The 23,735-nt window shown below is 52.8% G+C and overlaps 1 protein-coding gene across 6 annotated transcripts in view; it reads right to left on the reverse strand.

Moving 5' to 3' along the window:
* The window catches only part of RNF216 (ring finger protein 216), a 31,398-nt gene continuing 7,663 nt past the window's right edge, over positions 1 to 23,735 (reverse strand). For 4 of the 6 annotated variants that reach the window (XM_061548468.1, XM_061548475.1, XM_061548493.1 and 1 more), the window contains 12 exons: positions 23,378 to 23,454; positions 21,326 to 21,428; positions 19,597 to 19,761; positions 19,072 to 19,168; positions 16,802 to 16,947; positions 15,548 to 15,736; positions 15,019 to 15,167; positions 14,580 to 14,658; positions 10,775 to 10,872; positions 10,421 to 10,643; positions 7,118 to 7,240; positions 1 to 6,736 (listed from right to left, as the gene is read on the reverse strand). In XM_061548468.1, the coding sequence (XP_061404452.1) occupies positions 6,263 to 6,736; positions 7,118 to 7,240; positions 10,421 to 10,643; positions 10,775 to 10,872; positions 14,580 to 14,658; positions 15,019 to 15,167; positions 15,548 to 15,736; positions 16,802 to 16,947; positions 19,072 to 19,168; positions 19,597 to 19,761; positions 21,326 to 21,428; positions 23,378 to 23,454 (1,923 nt within the window). In that variant the 3' untranslated portion in view covers positions 1 to 6,262. The remainder of the gene's footprint in view (positions 6,737 to 7,117; positions 7,241 to 10,420; positions 10,644 to 10,774; positions 10,873 to 14,579; positions 14,659 to 15,018; positions 15,168 to 15,547; positions 15,737 to 16,801; positions 16,948 to 19,071; positions 19,169 to 19,596; positions 19,762 to 21,325; positions 21,429 to 23,377; positions 23,455 to 23,735) is intronic. The other 2 variants (XM_061548487.1, XM_061548481.1) reach the window with 2 other exon arrangements.

Here is a 23,735-nt window from a genome sequence, read left to right on the forward strand (position 1 = left end):
CAACCTCTATCACTACACCCATCACTACCCTAACCCCTCCTTAACCACTCCCGTCTGTTCTCCCATCACCATAACTTCACAACTTTTAATAACCCCGCTATTTATCTCAACCACTAACATCTTACGTACAATTTTATCATCGTTGCAAAGCGCCTTCGCATAAGGCGCTATATAAATCTATATAACATACTAGCGGGAAGTACCCGGCGTTGCCCGGGCGAAAAGACACACACACATATGGACTCAAACACACACATCGACTCAAACACACACATCGACTGACACACACACATAGCGATTGACACACACATCGACGTACACACACATGGATTTACATGCAAACATTTGAACTTTTCTATTTACCAACTCAGTTTGTTAAGATTAGTTTTATATGTACATAATGTTAGGGAAAAAACCAATGAAGAGAAAAAATGCAAACAATTGTTAATGCACCTTTGAGGATCAGCACACTGTAATCAAAGGTGAAGGTCATACTTAACTTGTATGATATGCCTTTGTATTGTATTGAATGCTACGAGTCATAAGTAAATGGTCAATGGTATAAAAAGATGTAAGTAATTGTTCTGTAGTCTTTATTACTGTTGTTTTTAATTGTACTGTAGTAAGGCGGTTGAGGAAGTACAGACAGTCTATAATTTGCGAGCCAAATCCTTCGCAAGTTTGGGCCGCACACACACACAATGACATTTACAGGTGAAGAAAAAGAAGACGCTGGACACCAACAGCTTCGATGAGGGTGGTGAAGGCACCGATTTGTTTGCATCAGCAGCAGCTACTACGGCCGGTTCGGAATCCGGCTCGTGCGGGAGGCAGTTGGGGGTCCATAATGGGGAGGGGGGGGGGGCGAGTGTGGCAGGCACGGCACGGTCCGTCAGCTGGGAGGTGAGGGACACGAGGAGTCGTGGCCCTGTAGCTGGAATCTTGCGGCTTTCTGTCCTTCAGAATGACGATGACTTTGGCCTGTATGCTTTCGGGATTTTCCACGTGCTGTATATGGATGGTGTACAGGTTTTCAAGCCATCGATGCCCATGAACAGCATTCCTCGGTTCACGAATAGGATGCGTTCGAAAATTCATTTACAAAAAAAAATCCCGTTTTTTTAAAGGTGAAATGAAGGATGCGTTCTCATAGCGCAAGATAATATGTAAATTATATTCTCCTTTTACAATCATGAAAACGTCATCGTTATTAACAGTCCATGACTGTAATAATTAATATTATTTGGGTCTTTCGGTGAAGCCACGTAGATAGAAAAAATAATAACAATATCACGACGTTTCGATCGCAACACAAGCAATCATCTTCAGGTGAAAAAAAGGGAAATCTGCGGAGGCAGGCTGTTTAAAGGTGTAGAGAAGTAAAATGGGGACGTGACGTCATGTGTGCCGTTTAGTGCGATGACGTCACGTCTCCGAGAGTACTTAAGGGAGACCCCGTGACGAAAGCGGGGTCACCGTGGGAACGGATAGAGTACGAAGGGTGATGAGGGACCAGGGGTAGAGGGATGGAGTAGTGAGTCTGGGGAGAAGCCAGTGGCAGCCGTAGAGGTGCTTCTCTCTCCGGTCGGTGAAGTCGGCAGAGTTCCCGATCCGACACGAGAGACCGGAGCTAGCCGGCAGGGACCAGGACTCTGTGTAGGACTCCTAGCCCCTGGGAGTTGTCTACCCTTGTGTGTTATTGTTAACTTTGAATAAACCCTTGGCAAAAGCCCATAACTTACCTCCGTCTCCAAGTGCGTCCGTGGGAACTCGTCAACAAACGTTTAGAGATGGGAGGGGCAGCTAATGCCAATGTGGGAGAGGTAGTATGGAGCTGTGGGGGTGGCCATTGTACCGAGAGAGATTAGAATGTCGTCAATGTCAGAAATTTGAAGCTCGGCGAGAGCTCGGACAGCGCAGCGGACACATGGAGGTGGAAAAGAATGGCAAGCCGCCATTTAATTTAACTAACCTCATGATTATTACCGGCAGCTCAGCGTGTTGAGATGAGTGGGGGGATGACGAGTGTCAGGTTACTGGCGACCTCCTGGTGCTGGCTAGGATTCTTGGCGGGGCGATGGGAGTTTGTGGCGTAGACGATGGGTGATGGTTGGGGTTTTGGTGGCGGGGTTTTCGGGAGTTACTGGCGTACGAGGCCTGAAACAAGAACGAAGAGTTGTGATGGGGGCGAAGTTTCATCACTTGATGCAGCTCAGCCGAGAGGACAGCGTGCATCAAGTTATTCCTCTCTCCTGCCTCTTCGCGATGTTCCAGCTACGTGACCCACGCTCAGAGCTTGCCTACGATTTCCTTTGCTGGAGATAATAGCCGGCGATGTTGATTTACACCTACTGCTCACATTGAAGGGAACTTGAAGTGAATCAATAGATCCCGACCCCTTATGGTGTGCACGCGAACAACCGTGATACAGACCGGGCAGAAGATACGCGGCCACGCGGGCTGAGTAAGGCGCAGATACACGGACGCAAAAAGTCTATGTTTATGGCGCACAATTAAAATTTCGTAAAAAGCGAAAATTGCGAGTTCGTAAATCGAGGAAATGTTCGTGAGAATTTCAGGGCACAGGCCATCGTATCCCGCAGCAGAAACAGCGTAGTCTCATTAGATCTTGCACTACTACACTACAACCCGTGCGGCATTATAACAGTACAACCCGTACTACATTATAATAGTAGAGCCCGTGCTACACCACACTACAACCCGTGCTGCACTACAACCATGGTGGCTAGCTGTTGACTACCTCGCCTGGTATACAAGATGTCATGGCTTCAATCGCGACCGGGACGCGTTTAGAGTATTTGGCTATTGCTATAGATGTCCACGTGATAAGCCACTTCGTGGAGCCGTCATTCATGCTGGCCAGGTCGCTTCTGAAAAAGAGCTACGCAGCTCAGCGAGTCTGACCTGGTGAAATAAAAATAGTCAAAAGAACCCGTGCTGCACTAGGACCCGTGCTGCACTAGGACCCGTGCTGCACTAGGACCCGTGCTGCACAAGGATCCGTGCTGCACTAGGACCCGTGCTGCACTACGACCCGTGCTGCTCTAGGACCCGTGCTGCACTAGGACCCGTGCTGCACGAGGACCCGTGCTGCACTAGGACCCGTGCTGCACTAGGACCCGTGCTACACTAGGACCCGTGCTACACTAGGACCCGTGCTACACTACAACCCGTGCTACACTACAGCAGTACAACCCGTGGTACACTACAATAGACAACAGTAACTCACGTCCTTGTGAACCAAGTGGACCAGTGGATGTCTCTCCTTCACAATTCCGCCTTTCCACGTCAACAAATGGAAAGTCTTCAAATGACAGCTCAACGAAGTGGCTTATCACGTGGACATTTATGGCAATAGCCAAATACTCGAAACGCATGTTTCTAAATGTGGAGGGAAACCCAGAGGATCCGGAGAAAAATCCACAACCACGGGGAGAGAGACACGCAAACTCCCAAATATACAGCAGGCGTCAGGGTCGGGATCAAAGCCATGACCTCCTGTACATCAGGCGAGGTAGTCAACATCTTGCCACCACGGCGCCCTGAATCTTAATCCCTGGATCTTGTCCTCAGGATGCTTTGACGCACGCTCAAGTGAGAAGTCGCGTGATCCGATCGCTGCTCGATTCGACTGTAAGAGAGTCTCTCTCCAACCCACCATGCGAGTTGAGCAGAAACGTAATACACGTTAAAATGCACGCCACGCCAGTTTGTTTGGCTGTTGTTCGGGTGCCCAGCGGTGAAGGGCCTCACGACACAAGTTTGGCCAAAATCACTGTGGCCTAAGCCTCTCCCCTACTCCTCCCCCCCCGCAAAAAAACGGATTATGATGAACTATTCTTGCTGACGACACCCAAAGTCATTCTTCTTCATTGCAAGGCCTCGAGGGGGCCACTGGCGGCACCCTTAAATGCGGTCCCCCCGACAATCCACAAAAAGTGAAAACATCCCCCACCCATCATCGAAAGTGGACCCGCTCTGAACATGAGTGAAGAACACTGCCCTGGGAGGCAGAACTTCCCTTCGCAATGTGAACACGGTGGGGGGGGGGGTCTGCTCATGCTTCATATACAGTACAGTCATCAATAGTTTAATTCACAGCCTGGTCAATCTCCCTGCTGGATGAAGGCCATTCCCACGACCGCACTTTACCGCAGTGGGCTTCCGGGGCGAGCCCAGTCCCACTCTGCATGCCCGCCTTATGCCAACAATGCAAAAATTTTATTTGGAATTTACATCAAGAACGATGACAAGGAACAAGTGGATCCTTCCAGACCTCAGGGTCTCCCTCGACACCCACACAGCGAGGCCCCTCCAGTCTTCAGTCTACTTCAACAACAGCAAGAACAAGTCTCCCAAGTGCAAGATATAAAAACACACCACACACACACGCAGACTTCCCCGAAGCATCCACACCTCGCACCCCTGCACAGGGAAGGCCGTGGCAGGGGCTGTTTGCGAGCACCTAGTAAGGCCGGCGGCGCTGGTGCATGTGGAAGGGGAGGGTTGGTGGTGTGACCGGTACCATGCGCCCGGCCGTCTTTGTCTCACTCGCAGGGCTGTTGAGCACCCTACACCCTAACACCACCTCCACAAAACGCGTCGATAATAATTTTTGGCCGAGTCGACCTAGGGGAGGCACAGGGGGTGGGGGAAAGGGGTGGGGGGGTGCTATGGGAGTTATGGCCTGGAATTGAACTTGGAATTGTAGCCGAGTAGTTGACGAATGTGCGTGTGTTCTTGGTGCGTGGTGTGTGGTTATTGTGGTGTGTTACGGGGTGAACGGTGTGCTGTTGTGTGATGTGAATTGCATAGTAATTATGTTGGAGTGGTAAGTGTGGTGTATGGTGAGCGGTGTGAATTGTAGAGGTATGCGAGTGGTGTGGTACAGGTAGTGTGAGTGGTGTGGGTGATCTGGTACATCGTGGTGTGTATAGCGTGGTACGGATAGTTTGGTTAGTGTGGTATCGTGGTGTTGATAGCGTGGGTGTGGTTTTTGTGTTTAGTTTTTTGTCCTTCCCCGCATCTCCAATAAGCACGGTTGGCTACGTACGGTGCGAAATAATTTCACCGTACACACATACATGGTTAGTATGGATGTGTGGTTGGTGTATATCGCGTAGTATGAATGTGTTGTTGGTGGTTAGTGCGATTCGTGTGGTTGTTGGTCAGTGTGGTTGCGTGGGGAGTGTGGTGTGTGTAGATATGGCATCAGTCCTCCCACATTCACTTTACTCAAATACACAGCAACAGGAGCTGCAGCAGACACACCCATTAGTAAAGGCAGCTTTGTATGGCAATGATAATGGCCATGATGATGATGGTGATGATGAGGATGGTGGTGATGATGATGATGGTGACGATAATGGCCATGACGAAGGTGACGGTGATGATGGCGATGGTGGTAGCGATGACACGAACAGTGATGGAGATGATAACAACAATCGAGATGATGATGACGATAGTGGCAAAGATGATCTCCGGCATGCTAGCAGGAACCACCGACAAGTGGGAAGGCAGCAGCAGTGGAAGCAACCAGGTAGCTGAGCCGGCTCAAGCAATGACCCAGGCTCTGCAGTCCTCCATATATATATTAACATGCCATCGGGCAATTAATAGACACGTACGAGGCAACCAGACCACCCAGAGAAACCCACGCTTGTGAGGGGGAAACGCTCTATCCCCATACAGATGGCACAGGTGGAGTCCAGATTTGCTGTACTGCCTTCTCCCGGCAGAGCCAGGGGTATCGCACCTCCTCGACGCCCACGGGAAGGGAGTTTTACAGCAGCGTCTGCCGTGTGATCCACCAGCCCTCTCTGCTGCCTCCACAGCGCTGGGTTACAGGCCACGTGGATAGCCACCACTGATGGAAGATCAATGGTGATGACGATGGCGACACTTCCATAATCATGGGTTAACGAGGTACAATAGATCTACTAAATAATGAAGCCGATTACAGAACTGGTTCTCATTAATCATTCCTCAAAAACAATCACAGAGACAATGATGATGCTGCCAATTACTCGGTAATGATGGCGGTGATCATGACGATGACGTGGCGGTGATGACTCTTTGTTCCCATCCATGGTCGTTATGCAGTAACAAGGACAATGAAAGTGATGTTACAGGTCGTTATGATCGGTCGGCGATCGACACAGATTTGATCAACGTTGTTCACAATTGACGATCACCGCCGATTGATCAACGTTGTTCACAATTGACGATCACCGCCGATTGATCAGCGTTGTTCTCTGTAGTCTGGCGGAGGCCTTGGGATGAGGCCGTGCTCACCCATATCCCTCATGGCCAGCTGCTGTTGACGCTGCTGATGCTGCTGCTGCAGATGCTGCTGCAGATGCTGCTGCAGCAACATCCGCTGCTGCTGCTGTTGCAGCAACAGCTGCTGCTGCTGCTGTTGTTGCTGCTGCTGGTGCTGCAGGTACTGTATGCGCTCCGCATGATGATCGGCAACTCGCTCAGCCATCCAGGGCTGCGCCATCCAGGGCAGCTGGTGTGGCAGGGGGAGGTGGTGCTGCCGCTGCGGCTGCTGCGGCTGTGGATGGTCCTGATAATGTTCAAAGTGGTGATAGGGTTGGTGGTGCTGCTGATGACCGAAGTGGTGGTGGTGATGTCGGTGCTGCTGCTGCGGCTGTGGATGGTGCTGATGATGACCGAAGTGGTGGTGGTGTCGGTGGCGTGGCTGCTGCTGCTGCTGTTGAGCACACACGGGTTGTAGAAAGATGCGTAGGGAGAGAGAGGTATGGGGTTAGGGCTGTGGTTAGGATGTGAATGGGGCTCCCCTGTTTAGATTACAACAGGGGGCTGATGATTGTCGCTGCTGCTGTTTTGTGTGATCCCAAAGGAGTAATTTTTCGCATTCATTAAAACATTGTTTAGATTAATGTGGACCAGCGACGCCGGTGGCTACACAATGGCCGACTCTTTCGAGCAACATCAGGGGATCTCTAACGTCTCTGATGGCGCACGGTGACTGTACGGTTAACGCACACACACCGCAACAGTGTGTGTGTGTAAATTGCACAGTGAATGTACGGTGATTGTTGCTGTTGCGGAATGTGGTTGTTGCCCTCACATTGTCGACTCGCCGCTGTTTTGGCTCGTCAGGATCAAGGGGCGGCCCAATCCGCTTTGCAGCCTCGCCGGACACCACGTGCGCCTCCGTCTGGATGCGCTCAATCAGCTGATCGTCCTCCTTCTGTGGTGGCACACAGGGGAAGAAGGGGTTAGTGGCACGTGGTTACACACACAAGAGATTCATACTCTTAGGTTTTTTCGGTAAAGTCACGTAGGTAAAAAAAATAAAATAAAAAAATTAGAAATTACTAAACGTAATAATAGAAATAAAATAAAATAATAAATCACTTTTAGTAATTTTTTTTTTTACCTACATGACTTACTGAAAAAACCTAGAGTATGAATCCTTGCAGTCACGAAAGCTTCAAATCTAGAATTAAACACACACAACCACTGTGACACACTCACAATGTGTGTCACACTCACACAGTGGTTGACACGCACACAAGACTCTCATACATGTGAAGGGCGTGGAACAGCAGTGACACCATCACACACAGTGACAAAGATCTCCTGTGCAGCCTTTAACAGGCTGTTGGAGTGGTGTTAGCGAGTAGCTACCACGGCACATGAGGGGGTGATGTTTACACAGCACACCAGGTACTCATTTGAGATTGAGTCAACCTAGGAGAGGTCCAGAACCGGTTCAGATAATTGTCACTGGTGTTGGCCGTGATTGAGAATCAAACTCGGATCGTCGGGTTCGTAGCACAGCACTAACCACTACGCTACCGTTCCCCAATGACACACCTACACAGTGACATACAACAACCACCATTGGTCACCAAGTGGAAGTGACGTCACCACGGCGCTTGTGCCAGGCCAGGTGCACTTTAAAAGCTACGTGAAGTGTTGAACGTCTGCTGACAGGTCATGAGCAGACCCAAGCGCCATGGGTGACAAAGATAAAGATCTCCCATATAGCCTAAACAGACTGTTGGGGCTAGTGCTGTGAGTGAACACCTATGAAGGCCGGAACAGCCAGCACCAGTTCCGGTCGCCTTTGTCTCTCTAGTGGCAATGTTTTTACACACCGCAACTAGGTACAGGGGGTCCCCAATAAACGTTGCTTCACACTCACGTCGCTGACTTGAGAGGAACTCAATGTAAAATGTCCCTACACATACGTCGTTTTACTACTCAACTGAACCGAGTATGAAACATTGTGTGTGGGTGCGTAGCGGTTAGCGCACTGCGCTACGAGCCCGGCGATCTAACTTCTATTCCCGCTCACGACCAACACCAGTGACGATTATTGTTTTGGACACGGCTCAGCTGAACGCGGCTCTGAGGGGGGGGGGGAGGGGTGTAGAAGTACTGTACAACTCACGCATGTGCCGCCATCTTCTGTCCCATCGTGTTCTCTCGCATGCATACTGAGTGCTCATTGTTATCAGTGCGGAGGAGTTCACCAATGGGACATTGTCCAGAACTTTCAAGGATTTGTGAGCTCCTCACACAATCCAGCCTGGTTAAATCCAGGATGGATTGTAGGCCGGCCAGCCTAAATGTTTCTAACCTGCGAAGATGTTCTATTGGGGGGGTCCACGTTTCGCAAGCGTAGAGAAGGGGGCCATGATTGTGGCCAAGAAGACCTGAAGCTTCGTGTGGAGCGACAGGCCAGGTAGCTTCCAAACAGTTTACGCAGCTGATGAAAAGATAATGGTGCTCGACTGATTCAGAGTGAGACCTCTGCTTTCATACCAGAGCTTATCATGAACACACTGCCCAGGTATGGAAAACTCTCCACTCTCTCCACAACTGCCCCATCACAAATGGGGAGTTGAGGGGGTGGAGTGTTTGATGGCACAAAATACCCAGGCAGGTGTTTAGTTTTGGTGGGGCTGATGGTAAGGCTCTTAGAGGCACGCTCCAGATTCTGCAGCCGCGCCTCCAACTCCTCCTCTGAGTGAGCAGCAATCACCAGATCATCAGCATGGTTGACCAATACGCTTGACTGCACCCGGGCATCGATCAGCCTCCCATTGTATCTGTACCAGATGGAGATTCCTCCGGTACAGCCATAGAAGGCTTCACAATCGATGTGGTAACATTTTTTTTTAATGTGTGAGCCAGAGGACATCCCTGTCGCACCCCAAGGTGAACAGGGAATGGCTCCGACTCTCCGGCAACATAGTTTTACCCGGGCCTGCCCACCACCATGAAGGTCCTTAATGATTGTGGGCAGAGAGCCTGGGACTCGGAAAGCATAAAGAACAACTAAGAGCCCAGGCCTACCGATGGTATCATAGGCCTTGACCTGGTCAATAAAGAAGAGATGTATATCCTGTTGGAATTTCCTACACCTCTGCTGTAGCAGATGGACAGAAAATATGGCATCTGTACAGGACTGCCCTGGCCTGAAACCACAAGCCTCTCATCAGCGTGCCTGGCAAGGCGATGTTGAATAATCCTTGCCAGGACCTTTCCCGGCACACTGAGGAGGGAGATGCCCCTGCAGTTGTTACAGTATTTGCGGTCCCCCTTCTTAAAGAGGGGGACCACCAGAGCATCATTCCAAAACTATGGAATCCGTCCAGTGGTCCAGACTGTTATTATGATGTCATATAGGGCAGTCTGCACACAAAAATCACCCTCCCTCAGCATTTCACTTGGGAGATCATCTCTGCCTAGCGCTTTTCCTGGTTTCAGACTTTGGATCGCCTTCCGTACTTCCTCAACAGATGGCACTTCAGCCAGCCACTCACAGGGGGTGACTATTTATTCCAAAATTTGAGGCACCATCACCTCAGCAGGGTCATCCGGACTTTTCTTTATGTTTTCGAGGCCGAGGGATTTCCCCTCCCCCAAGACCTCACAGTAATGCTCAACAAATCTGCAAACCTGTTCCTAGGGGTTGGAAATCGAATCCCCTTTCTTTCCCCTAATGATAGTGATAGGTGTGGCGCTGCAAGCTACTTTCTTAATGGAGTTAAATAACTATTTGTGATTGTGGGCCACTGAGAGAGACTCCATCTCCTCAGCAACCCGTGACCACCACCCATCCTGGCAGCGCCGCACGGCTCTCCGGCCTCCGAGCAAAGGCTGCGTTCAGCGTCCTCATCTTCGATGTGTGATGCATGAGACCGTGCGAGTGGGCCTGTCGCTTTTTCTCAGCCAGTCAGAACACTTCCTCCGTCAGCCAGGGTCTCCAGGAAGGTTTGGACCGTGTACCATACCGCAGCCATTGCAGCTGCATCAGCCACAGTCCTAAACCTCGCCCATTTCCCCTCAGCACAGTGACACACAGTGACACACACAGTAACACACAGTGACACACAAACACACAAGTGACACACACCTCGGGGTCTACCCAGAGCAGGCAGGCGGTGCAATGTGGGCAGGGCTGCCCGGGGATGAGCGGATGCTGGCAGAAGTGGTCGTAGCCGATGTTGGGCGTGCGACACACGTTGCACATGGTGCCCCCGCAGCGGCAGCTCAGCTTGTTGCAGCCCTCAGACTTGAGCAGCGCCGTGCCGCAGCGCGGACACTTCCTGATGCGCGCCGCCGACATGCGCTCCTCCCTGCGGGGCAGGCGGGAGGGAAACCGCAGCGGTCGACCACATCACAGGCAACCGCACCACATTTCCAAGCACTACACTGATAAGACTACAGCACACCACCCTCACCACGCACACTCACCACCCACACCTACATGCTAATGCGGAACTTGACTTGAGACTGAGACTCCACCTCCTCGCAAGTGAGCCCAGCATGATCCTTCCAGTCCTCACGGCACTTCCTGCAAGAAGACTGTGACACACACGCAGGGAATAGTGTCACACACACAACAACAACAACCGCCGTTCGCCACTAAGTGGCGGTGACGTCACCATGACGCTTGTGCCAGGCAATGTGCACCTTGAGGCCACGTGAAGTGTCGAACGCCCGCTGGCAGGAGGTCACGGGGAAGACCCAGGTGCTACGGGTCGACTGACTGAGATGACCGAGATGACTGGCTGATGCACCACCTGTGCCCCCTACTGTGCCAACTTGCTGTGCTTTAGCCACCCGGCGCTCTGCTCATTGTAGTGAGCGTCGCTCCTCCGCCTTCTGTTGTTGGAGGGCGACTGCCTCCAACTACCCAGTAGCATCCTTCACGAGCCTTCTCCAGAGGCCGATCTTGACACCGCTGGTACCAGTCATCGGTATGTCCACTCAGGACCACATCCTCCTGTGCCACGTCACTCCATCTCTTCTCTAGCCCGTGCCGCGCCCGTTTAGCCCCTTCGATCCAGCCGAACAAAAGCTGTTTTGGCATGCGGTGATTGGGCAGGCGGGCTACATGGCACAGCCAACGCAGCCTTGGCTGCCGGAGGTGCTCACTGATGGAACTTTGTCCAGATCATTCGAGGATTTGTGAGCTCCTCACACAATCCAGCCTGGTTAAACCCAGGATTGATCGTAGGCAGGCCAGCCTAAATGTTTCTAACCGGCGAAGATGTTCCACCAGGGGGGTCCACGTTTCGCAAGCGTAGAGAAGGGAGGGAATGACTGTGACCGAGAAGACCCGAAGCTTCGTGCGGAGCGACGGACAAGGAAGCTTTCACACAGCGTTACGTAACCGATGAAAAGATAATGCCGCACGACTAATTTGCAGTGAGACCTCTGCTGCCCAGGTATGGAAAACTCTCCACTCTTTCCACAACTGCCGCATCACCAATTGGGAGTTGTGGGGGTGGAGTGTCTGCTGGTATAAAATACCCAGGCAGGTGCTTAGTTTTGGAGGGGCTGATGGTAAGGCCCCACCTCTTAGTGGCACGCTCCAGGTTCAACAGCAGTGCCTCCAACTTCTCCTCTGAGTGAGCAGCTATTACCAGATTATCGGCATACATAACATGGTTGACCAATAGGGAGCTATTTCTTGACCGCACCCGCGCATCGTTCAGCTTTCCATTGTATCTGTACGAGATGGAAATTTCACTGGTACAACCATCGAAGGCTTCGCAAACTATGTGGTCTAAATAGATATTAAATAATGTGGGAGCCAGAGGACAGCCTTGTCACACCCCAAGGTGAACAGGCTATGGCTCCAACTCCCGGCCCGGTAGTTTTATCCGGGCCCGCTCACCATCATGAAGGTCCTTAATGATTGTGAGTAAAGAGTCAGTGACTCCAAAAGCACGAAGAACAACCCAAAGCCCAGGCCTACTGATGGTATCATAGGCCTTGACCAGGTCAATAAAGCAGAGATGTAGGTCTTGTTGGAATTCCCTACATCTCTGCTGTAGCAGACGGACAGAAAATATGGCATCTGTACAGGATCGCCCTTTCCTGAAACCATATTGGGGCTCCGCAAGCCTCTCCTCAGCGTGCCTGGCAAGGCAATGTTGAATAATCCTTGCCAGGACATTTCCCGGCACATTGAGGAGTGAGATGCCCCTGTAGTTGTTACAGTGTGTGCGGTCCTCCTTCTTAAAGAGGGGACCACCAGGGCATCCTTCCAATCCTGTGGAACCCGTCCAGTGGTCCAGACTGTTATTATGATGTCTTGTAGGGCAGTCTGTGCACAAACACCACCCTCCCTCAGCATTCACTTGGGAGATCATCTCTGCCCGGTGCCTTTCCTGGTCTCAGACTCTGGATCACCTTCAATACTTCTTTTACAGATGGCACCTCAGCCAGCCACTCGCAGAGGGTGACTTCTTCTTCCAATATTTGAGGCACTGCAGCCTCAGCAGGGTCATCCCCCCACTTTGTCCCACAATGTTTTCCAGGCTGAGGGATTTCCCCTCCCCAAGGACCTTACAGAAATGCTCAGCAAATCTGCCAACCTGTTCATGGGGGTCAGAGATTGGATCACCGTTTTTTCCCCTAATGATGGTAATAGGTGTGGCGCTGAGCGATTTGTAATCGCGGGCCACTGAGGCAGATCTCCTCAGCAACCCGCGACCACCACCCATCCAGCACCTCACGGCTATCTGAACCTCCGAGCAAAGACTCCGGGTAAGCCTCCTCATTCTCTGACGTGGGATGCTGGAGACGATGAGAGTGGGCCTGTCGCTTTTTCTAAGGCAGCCTGAACACCTCCTGTCAGCCAGGGTCTCTGGGGAGGTCTGGACCGTGCACCCAACGCAACCATTGCAGCTGCATGAAACACAGTCCGAAACCTCACCCATTTCCCCTCGACATCAGGAGTGGGGGACGATGCCAACCCCAGCCGCAAGCGATGAATAAATTCTCGCGTGCAACTTTCATCAGCGAGCTGAGACCAGGGTACATTGGGTTTGAATGGGGTCCTGGGTGTACACTCACCATCGGAGTGGAAGAACGACAGGCGCATCTTACAGATGACAAGTCGATGGTCAGTGTGCAGATCAGCTCCACGGTAGGTCCTGGTGTCAAGGACATGGGCCCGCATCCGCTGTTCTGTCACGATGTAGTCGAGCAGATGTTCTTGCTTTGACCCGGCGTGCATCCATGAGGTTGTGTGCATGTGCCGATGCCGGAACAGCGTATTGGTAATTACAAGCCCATGGGCTGCACAAAAATCTAGCAGCATCCTACCGCTGTTATTGAGCTGATCTGGCCCATGCCTTCTAATCACTCCAGACCAGGTGCCAGCATCATAACCAACTCGGGCATTCAAGTCACCCAACAAGATGACTCTATCCCGAGCGGCCAATTTAGCTAGCATCTATGACAGGTCATAGAAGGCATCTGACTCATCGGCCGTGCCTGCATCCCTCCAGTGAGGTTCATCTTCGGTGGGGGCATAAGTTACCACAACCACCACTCCTCGCCTCTGGTTGATGGGAAGGCGAGTCGAAAGTAGCCTGGGGCTTACAGCTTCCCACACCACACCGCAACGGTCTCACACCCCCTTCATTCTATTTTTGAGAAGAAGAGCCACTCCCTGTTGTTCGGCAGTCTCCTGCCCCGAGTAGAGGACTGTCCACCTCTCATGGTGGCAGGAGCCAGAGCCGGTCCACCGGACCTCCTGAATACCACAGAGATCCAGGCGGTACCGGTCCAGCTCCCGACAGAGGAGTGGCAGCCTCACCTCCGCAGTGAGCTTTCGAACATTCCACATAGCCACCCGCAGTGGCTTTTTGCAGTTTTTGGAGGAGTTACCAGCCCCTCGCAGCCGTCCAGTCCCCTTTGGCTGCTGTGGTGGCTACAAACGCCTTGAGGGGAATGGCCAACCAAAATTTGCCCTCCCCCCATGGCACTACTCACCGCTAGGCTCACCACCTTCACCACCACCATTATCATGCTCACCACTATCACCACCACGGTTACCACCACCACCAGTCAATACCACCACAATATCTACCGCCACCGCAACCCCATGTACGTGTGTTTATGAGTGTGTGCGTGTGCATTTGTATGTGTGCGTGTATGTGTGTGCGTGTGTGTGTGCGTGTGCGTGTGCGTGTGTATGCATGTATGCCTGTGCGTGTGTGTGTATGCATGTATTCTTATGCGCGTGTGTGTAAGCGTGTGTGTGCGTGCATCACCTTCTTGCAGCGAGGGTTGGGACACACGAACACGATGGAGTTCTGTTCCAACATCGCCGCAAAGTCACAGAACGGACACCTAGCACACACGGATAGCAGGCGAGAAAGTGGGTGGGTGGGGGAGTGAGGAAGTAAGTGAGCGGGCGGGTGGGTGAGCCAGGGGGCGAGAGTGGGCGAGTCAACAAGTGAGCACATGGGTGAGCCAGCGGGTGAGAGAGTAGGTAACCACTGAGAGAGGGTGAAATAAGCGAGCGAGCAGGAGAGCTGGTGAGCGAGCGAGCGAGTCGGTGATAGAGCAGGCGAGCCGGTGAGCGAGAGGGTGAACCGGTAAGGGAGCAGACGAGCCGGTGAGCGAGCGGGCGAGCCAGCGAGACAGCGGGCGAGTGGGCAGGTGAGCAGGCAGGGGGGTGAGCGAGCGTGCGGGCGGGTGAGGTCTCACCGGAGCAGCTCATCACGGAGTGCGGAGCTCACGTCCTGCTCGGCCTGGCGCTCGCTCAGCTTGAGCAGAATCTTCTGGGATAGCGTCTTCTGCAGCTCGCTTTGCGGGAAGCCCTCCTCACAGCCGGACACCATGCACTGCAGCTGGGCCTACACAAGTGTGGAGACACGAGGAGACATGGGGGGACACAAGGAGACATGGCCAGTTAGACACGGGGAGTGAGACACAGGGAGACACGGGGGAGCAAAATGAGTGAGACACCGGGAGACACAGGGAAGGGACGGCAAGATATAGGGAGACACGGTGAGCGAGACATAGGGAGATATAGGGACACACGGTGAGACATGGGGTGGGCACAGGGAAACATGGTGAGTTAGACACAGGGAGATACATGGTAAGACACGGAGAGACACAGGGAAATGTGGGGACTCACAAGGACAGACCGGATCACACGGGGATCACGAGGACACGCAACGGACACGAACGGACACGCAGAGGCACCGCGTCTGCGCAGTCTCCGTGCTCTCACCCCGGCCTGCCCGTAGACGGCCTCCTGTGCGTATCGGACGAGGCAGTCCTTGCAGAAGAGATGTCCGTCTAGGCACTGGGTCATCTCCTCAAAAGGCACCGCCGCGAAGCAGCAGCCGCACTCGATGGCCTGCTGCTCCTCCTTGTACTGCTGCTCGTTGACGCGCATCGCCAGCTGCAGGTCTGCGTGCTGCCCACACACACACACAAAGAAGTAGCGCCCCCTTGGAGTCAGCGGAATACCGTACGAGCCGGCGCGGTATGGCCAGGACCACGCCTCCCCTGACCGAGCTTTAGTCTCCCCGGCGGAGTCCGCTGTGTCGCACACTGCCGCGCTAGGCGCTCGTTGTAAGGCCGAATGGCGGCAATGGTGGCGATGGTGGTGGCAGCACCGCCATCACCATCAATCGCCACGAGCGGTGATTGATGGTGATCACAGGACTATCATCACTGACATCACCATCATAACCGGCACCAGCTTCACCATCACAAGCATCACGACACCATCACCAGCGCCACAATCACCACCATCATCATCGTCACTGCCACTATCAATCACCACAAGTGCTCGCGGCACAGGACTGTCATAACATCGCCAATATCACCACCTGCACTGTCATGACCATCAATCGCCACAAGTTCCAGCAGCACAGGCCATTTATACCATCGTCAACATCAATGCCATCACCATCAATCGCCACTAGTTCCAGCAGCACAGGCCATTTATACCATCGTCAACATCAATGCCATCACCATCAATCGCCACTAGTTCCAGCAGCACAAGACTATCATAACATCACCATCATCACCACCATCACTGCCACCAGATGCATAATGACGAGCATCGCTACCATCACTAGCGCCCCACCACCATCATCGTCACTGCCAACATCACGACTACCACTACCATCAATCATGATGTGTGGTAGCAGCACAGGACTACCATACAATCACTAATATCACCAGCATCACCGCCACCAGCGTCAACATCTCCAGCAACACGACCATCACTAGCGTGCCACCACAATCATCGTCACTGCCACCATCAGCAACATCACCACTACCACCACCATCAATCACCACGAGTGCTAGCGGCACAGTACTATCATATTACCACCATCAACAACATCCCCATCACCACCATAACCGGCACCACCTTCACTATCACTACCAGCACCACTGCCACTTTCAGCACCACAGCCAACATCAGCTTCATTACCACCATCAGAACCATCAGCACCATCAGCACCATCACCTCGTTCTGCTGGCGCATCTTAGCCTCAAAAAACTGGAGCTCCTTGAGCAGCTCGGGGTGCAAGGGCTCCTGCACGTGGCTCGCGGATCCCTCCGAGCGGCGACGGCGCTCCAGTATGCGCAGATTCACCGCCAGCTGCAGTGAGCCTGGGTCACACAGAGACAGACGCACACGTCAGCACACACATGCACGGAGACACACAAGAGATACACACACACACAGAGATACACATACACGCATGGAGACACACAGAGATACACGAAGATACATACACACACAGAGAGATACACATACACACAGATACACATACATGCACGGAGACACACAGCGATACACAAAGATACATACACACACAGAGAAATACACACACACAGGCGCACACATACACACACAGAGACACACAGATAGACAAAGATACATACACACACAGAGATACACACACATGCATGGAGACACAGAGATACACGAAGATACATACACACACAGAGAGATACACACATACACGCACAGACACACAGAGATAAAACAACCTCCATTCACCACTAAGTGGCGGTAACGTTACCACGGCGCTTTTCCCAGGCGATGTGTACGTTAAGGACACGTGAAGCATCAAACGCCCGCTGGCAGGAGGTCACGGGACAGACCCAGGTGCCATAGGTTTATTGAGATGACTGGCCAATACACCACCTGTGCCCCCAATTGTGCTTATTTGCTGTGTTTTAGCCAACCGGCGCCCTGCTCGTTGTTGTGAGCATCGCTCCTCTGCCCTTCGTTGTTGCTGAAGGGCGACTGCCTCCAACTGCCCAGTCACGAGCGTCCTCCAGAGGCCGAACTTGACACCGTTGGTTACCAGTCATTGGGAAGTTCACTCAGCTCCACATCCTCTTGTACCACATCACTCCATCTCTTCTCTAGCACATGCCACGCCGTTTAGCCTCCTCTATCCGGCCGAACAATAGCTGTTTAGGCATGTGGTGGTTGGCCATGCGGGCTACATAACCCAGCGAACACAGCCTTGCCTGCCGGAGGAGTTCACCGATGAGACTTTGTCCAGATCTTTCAAGGATTGGTGAGCTCCTCACACAATCCAGCCTGGTTAAACCCAGGATGGATCGTAGGCAGACCAGCTAATATGTTTCGAACTGGCGAAGATATCCCATTAGGGGGGTTCACGTTTCTTAAGCATAGAGAAGGGGGGCATGACCGTGGCTGAGAAGACCCAAAGCTTTGTGTGGAGCACCTCTGACACACGTGTGACACCCACCAAACTCTGCGTTACACGGAGCCGTTGAAAAGATAATGCCACTCGACTGATTCGGAGCGAGACCTCTGCTGTCAAACCAGAGCTTGTCATGAACAAACTGCCCTGGTATTGAAAACTCTCCACTCTCTCCACAACTGCCCCATCACCAATAGGGAGTTGAGGGGGTGGAGTGTTTGATGGCACAAAATACCCAGGCAGGTGCTTAGTTTTGGTGGGGCTGATGGTAAGGCCCCACCTCTTAGTGGCACGCTCCAGGTTCTGCAGCCGCGTCTTCAACTCCTCCTCTGAGTGAGCAGCAATCACCAGATCATCAGCATGGTTGACCAATAGGGAGCTTACGCTTGACTCCACCTGGGCATCGATCAGCCTCCCATTGTATCTGTACCAGATGGAGATTCCTCCAGTAGAGTCATAGAAGGCTTCACAAACTACGTGGTCGAAAAATATGTTAAATAATGTGGGAGCCAGAGGACATCCCTGTCGCACCCCAAGGTGAACAGGGGATGGCTCCGACTCATAGGCCTTGACTTGACCAGGTCACTAAAGCAGAGATATAGGTCCTGCTGGAATTTCCTACACCTCTACTACAGCAGACAGACAGAAAATATGGCATTTGTGCAGGACTGCCCAAAACCACATTGGGGCTTCGTAAGCTTCTCCTCAGCATGCCTGGCAAGATAATGTGCCTGGCAAGACACAATACACAAGGGGGTGGGGGTTGCCAACACCACGCCCGGCCGCCTTTGTCTCCCTAGTGGTCATATTTACACACCACACCGAGGAGAGGCCCAGGACCAATGTTGATGATCGTCACGGCTGTTGGCTGTGAGCGGGAATCCAACTCGGATCGCCGGGTTTGTGGAACAGCATGCTAACCGCTGCACTACTGCTCCCCACAACGCAGATACAAAGACACACACACACAGATACCCATCCACACGAGTCCACACTCTCAAACATAATGTTCCCACTCACACTCACTCCCATGCTCGCACTCAACACGAACCTTCGTGAAATGACACTGGAATGACCTCCCGTTTGCCTCTGCTGGAATGAGACTTCCCTCCATTGTCCAGCCAGCTCTTCACAGCCTTAGACAACACCTGCACACACAAAGACAAAGACGCCCCCCCATGTAGCCTTATGATGGTCGGCACGGCACACGAGGGGGTGGGTAGACAGCACCACTCCCGACCGCCTGTCTCCCCAGTGGCGATGTTTACACAAAGCACCAGGTTTTTATTCGAGGCCGAGTTGACCTCGGGGAGCCCCAGGACCGGTTCAGATAATCGTCAATGGTCTTCGTGGCCGTGAGCAGGAGTTGAACTGGGGTCCCTGGGTTCGTAGCGCAGCGTGCTAATCGCTACACTAGTGCACACACACACACGTGTGCACGCGCGTACACACAAAAAACACATCAAGAGCTGCCATTGGCACACAGCAGTGGCAGCGCTGTGAGCATGGTGTGCACGCGTGCGTGCCCCGTGGGCAGTGCACGTGTGCCAGGCTGGGTGCTTGATGGGCGGCGCACCAGGCGCGTGAGCGCATAGCGGTGCTTGAGGCGGCGCAGCGTGGTGCGCAGGTCGACCACCATGAGCACGGGGAAGTCATGGCGCAGCAGCTCCACGGCCTGCAGCTGGTAGGCAGCATCCTGCATGTTGTCCAGCGACGCCGCGTCAAAGTAGTCCAGCTCCGCCTGCGTACGCACGCACACGGTAAACACGCGCACGGTACACACACGGCACAAGCGCAGTGCACGCACACAACCTGTGTAGACACGCACACAGTACACGCACACAACCTGTGCGGACACGCACACAGTACACGCACACAACCTGTGCGGACACGCACACAGTACACGCACACAACCTGTGTAGACACGCACACAGTACACGCACACAACCTGTGCGGACACGCACACAGTACACGCACACAACCTGTGCAGACACGCACACAGTACACGCACACAACCTGTGCGGACACGCACACAGTACACGCACACAACCTGTGTAGACACGCACACAGTACACGCACGCAACCTGTGTAGACACGCACACAGTACACGCACGCAACCTGTGTAGACACGCACACAGTACATGCACACAACCTGTGTAGGCACGCACACAGTACACGCGCACGGCACACTGCAGTACACGTGCACGGCACACACGCAGTACACACAGCATATGCACGCAACACACAGAACACACATGTAGTACACGCACACAGTACGCGCACCGTAACACACGCAGTGCACGCACACAGAACACACACATATTACGCGCACAGTGTGCACACAACACGCACACAGTACACACACATAGTACACACGTAGTACACACAGTACACACACGTAGTACACGCATACAGTACGCACACAGAACAAACACGTAGTACACGCACACAGTACGCGCACACAGAACACACAAAGTACACGCAGTGCGCACACAGTACGCACACGTAGTACGCACAAGTAGTATGCACACAATATGTATACAGTACACACACGTAGTACACACAGTACACATACGCAGCACGCTCACACAGCCTGTGTACACACAATGTACACACACAGTACACGCACATAGCCTGTGTGTACACACACACAGTACATATTACACACACAATATACGGCCTGTATACACACACACATAGTGCACGTACAACCCGTGTACACACACAACGTACAAAAGACAAAGATCCTCCAATATCCTCCACAGGCTGTTGGGGCAAGTACTGATAGCGAGCACCTATGAAGGGCGGCAAGGCAACACCACGCCCGGCCACCTTTGTCTCACATCTCACCAGGTACTCATTTAAGGCTGAGTCGACCTAGGAGGCTCAGGATCCATATATTTGCCACTGTTATTGGTCCCGAGCAGGAATGGAACTGAGGTTAGCAGGTTTGTGGCACGGTGCGCTAACCACTGCATCACCACTCGCCACCCAATCGCCCGCCCACACGGCATAGCGTGCGCACACACAGTGTGCCGAGGAGTGAGCCGGGAGGGGAGCGTGGGAGGAGAGCGCGACTAACCTCGTCAAGCAACATAAACTGTCACGCGAACTCCGATCATCCTCACAGCAGCGGCTTTTCAGATACGCTTCCGCGGACGTCTGGAACACTCTTGTTTTGTATTTAGTTTCTTATCCTTACCCCCGCACTTCGGATAAGCACGGTTGGCTACGTACAGTGCAGAAGAAGTTCAACATACATATAACATATATACAACATACATACAACATACATACGTACGTACCTCCTTCTCTTCGCTGAGGAAAACAGACGACTCGGGCAGTAGCACGAGCTCCTGCACCAGGCCCCGCGGGTAGCCCGGTTCCTCCAGCAGGAAGTTGCACACGCTGGCGTCACACCACCACGCACCAACGAAAGCGTCACACACCAACCATGTTACAACATGACACACCAACCACCGTCAGAGCGTCACACACCAATCACACTGCCACACACCAACCAGTGTCACACCACTACACACCAACCACACCGCCACACACCAACCACACCTCCACACACCAACCACAGCGTCACACCACTACACACCAACCACACCACCACACACCAACCACAGCGTCACACCGCCACACACCAACCACACCTCCACACACCAACCAGAATCACACCACTACATGCCAACCACATCACCACACACCAACCACAGCGTCACACCACTACACACCAACCACACTGACATACACCATTACACACCAACCACACCTCCATACACCAACCAGAATCACACCACTACATGCCAACCAGAATCACACCACTACACACCAACCACAGCGTCACACCACTACACACCAACCACACTGACATACACCATTACACACCAACCACACCTCCATACACCAACCAGAATCACACCTCCACACACCAACCAGAATCACACCACTACACACCAACCACACCGCCACACACCAACCACACCCCCACACACCAACCAGAATCACACCTCCACACACCAACCAGAATTACACCACTACACACCAACCACACCGCCACACACCAACCAGAATCACACCACTACACACCAACCACACCGCCACACACCAACCACACCTCCACACCCAACCAGAATCACACCACTACACACCAACCACACCGCCACACACCAACCAGAATCACACCTCCACACACCAACCAGAATTACACCACTACATACCAACCACACCTCCACACACCAACCACACCCCCACACACCAACCAGAATCACACCTCCACACACCAACCACACCTCCACACACCAACCAGAATCACACCTCCACACACCAACCAGAATTACACCACTACACACCAACCACACCTCCACACACCAACCACACCCCCACACACCAACCAGAATCACACCTCCACACACCAACCAGAATCACACCTCCACACACCAACCAGAATCACACCTCCACACACCAACCACACCCCCACACACCAACCAGAATCACACCTCCACACACCAACCACACCGCCACACACCAACCACACCTCCATACACCAACCACACCGCCACACACCAACCACACCTCCATACACCAACCAGAATCACACCTCCACACACCAACCAGAATCACACCTCCATACACCAACCAGAATCACACCCCCACACACCAACCACACCCCCACACACCAACCACACCTCCACACACCAACCAGAATCACACCACTACACACCAACCATACCACTACACACCAACCACACCTCCACAAACCAACCACACTCCCACACACCAACCACAGCATCACACCATTACATACCAACAACACCACCACACACCAACCAACCATACCACCAACCACAGGACATCACCGTCACGCTCACGCTGCATGCACGGCATTGTGGGAGGCACCCACATGTCCCAATGTTCCTCCACTCCCCCATACTCCAATAGCGGCTCCCCCGTGTAGCCTTAACAGGCTGTTGGGGAAAGTGCTATTAAAGAGCACCTATGAAGGCCGGCACGAAACACAACAGGGTGGGTGGCCAGCACCACCCCCGACCGCCTTTGTCTCCGGAGTAGTGATGATTTTACACAGCGCACAAGATACTCATTGGATGCTGAGGAGATGTAGGGGAGGCACAGGACCGGTTGAGATAATTGTCACTGGTGTTGGCCGTGAGCGGGAATCGAACTCGGCTCGCCGGGTTCATAGCGCAACTCGCTAACCACTACACTACCGCTCCCCATAAACACATACACGAACACTCACACACACACAGCCACACGCTCACGTAAACAGGTGAGCACACACAGGTACACACACACACTCATACTGCCCAGCTCAGTGCGGTACCTACACATTGGGATCCCACCAGCCTCGCTCTGGAATGAGCTGCTCCAGGTAGGACCTTAGGCAATCGGGGAACAGAGCCATCTGTGAAAACAAACACACAGCATAGGGTGTAACCGCGCCCTTTCCTTAACCAGCAGAGTACCTGCCTCTCTTAAACACTCTCTATTTAACCAGTAGAGAGGACCCAATGAGATTCACTGCCTCTCTTACACAGTCTCGATTCAAGCAGCAGAGACAACCCATGAAGATTCACCGCCTCTCATTTATCATCCGTTAAATAAACGGAATTTTAATTGTCTTTCTCAATCTCGAGTACTGCTGATATCGGCATCATGAGACGAGGAATCCACTCGGAAATCTCA

Source organism: Lethenteron reissneri, chromosome 2 (genome assembly GCF_015708825.2).
Source record: "Lethenteron reissneri isolate LAM-NWPU_2019-01 chromosome 2, ASM1570882v1, whole genome shotgun sequence".
Lineage (NCBI taxonomy): Eukaryota > Metazoa > Chordata > Hyperoartia > Petromyzontiformes > Petromyzontidae > Lethenteron > Lethenteron reissneri.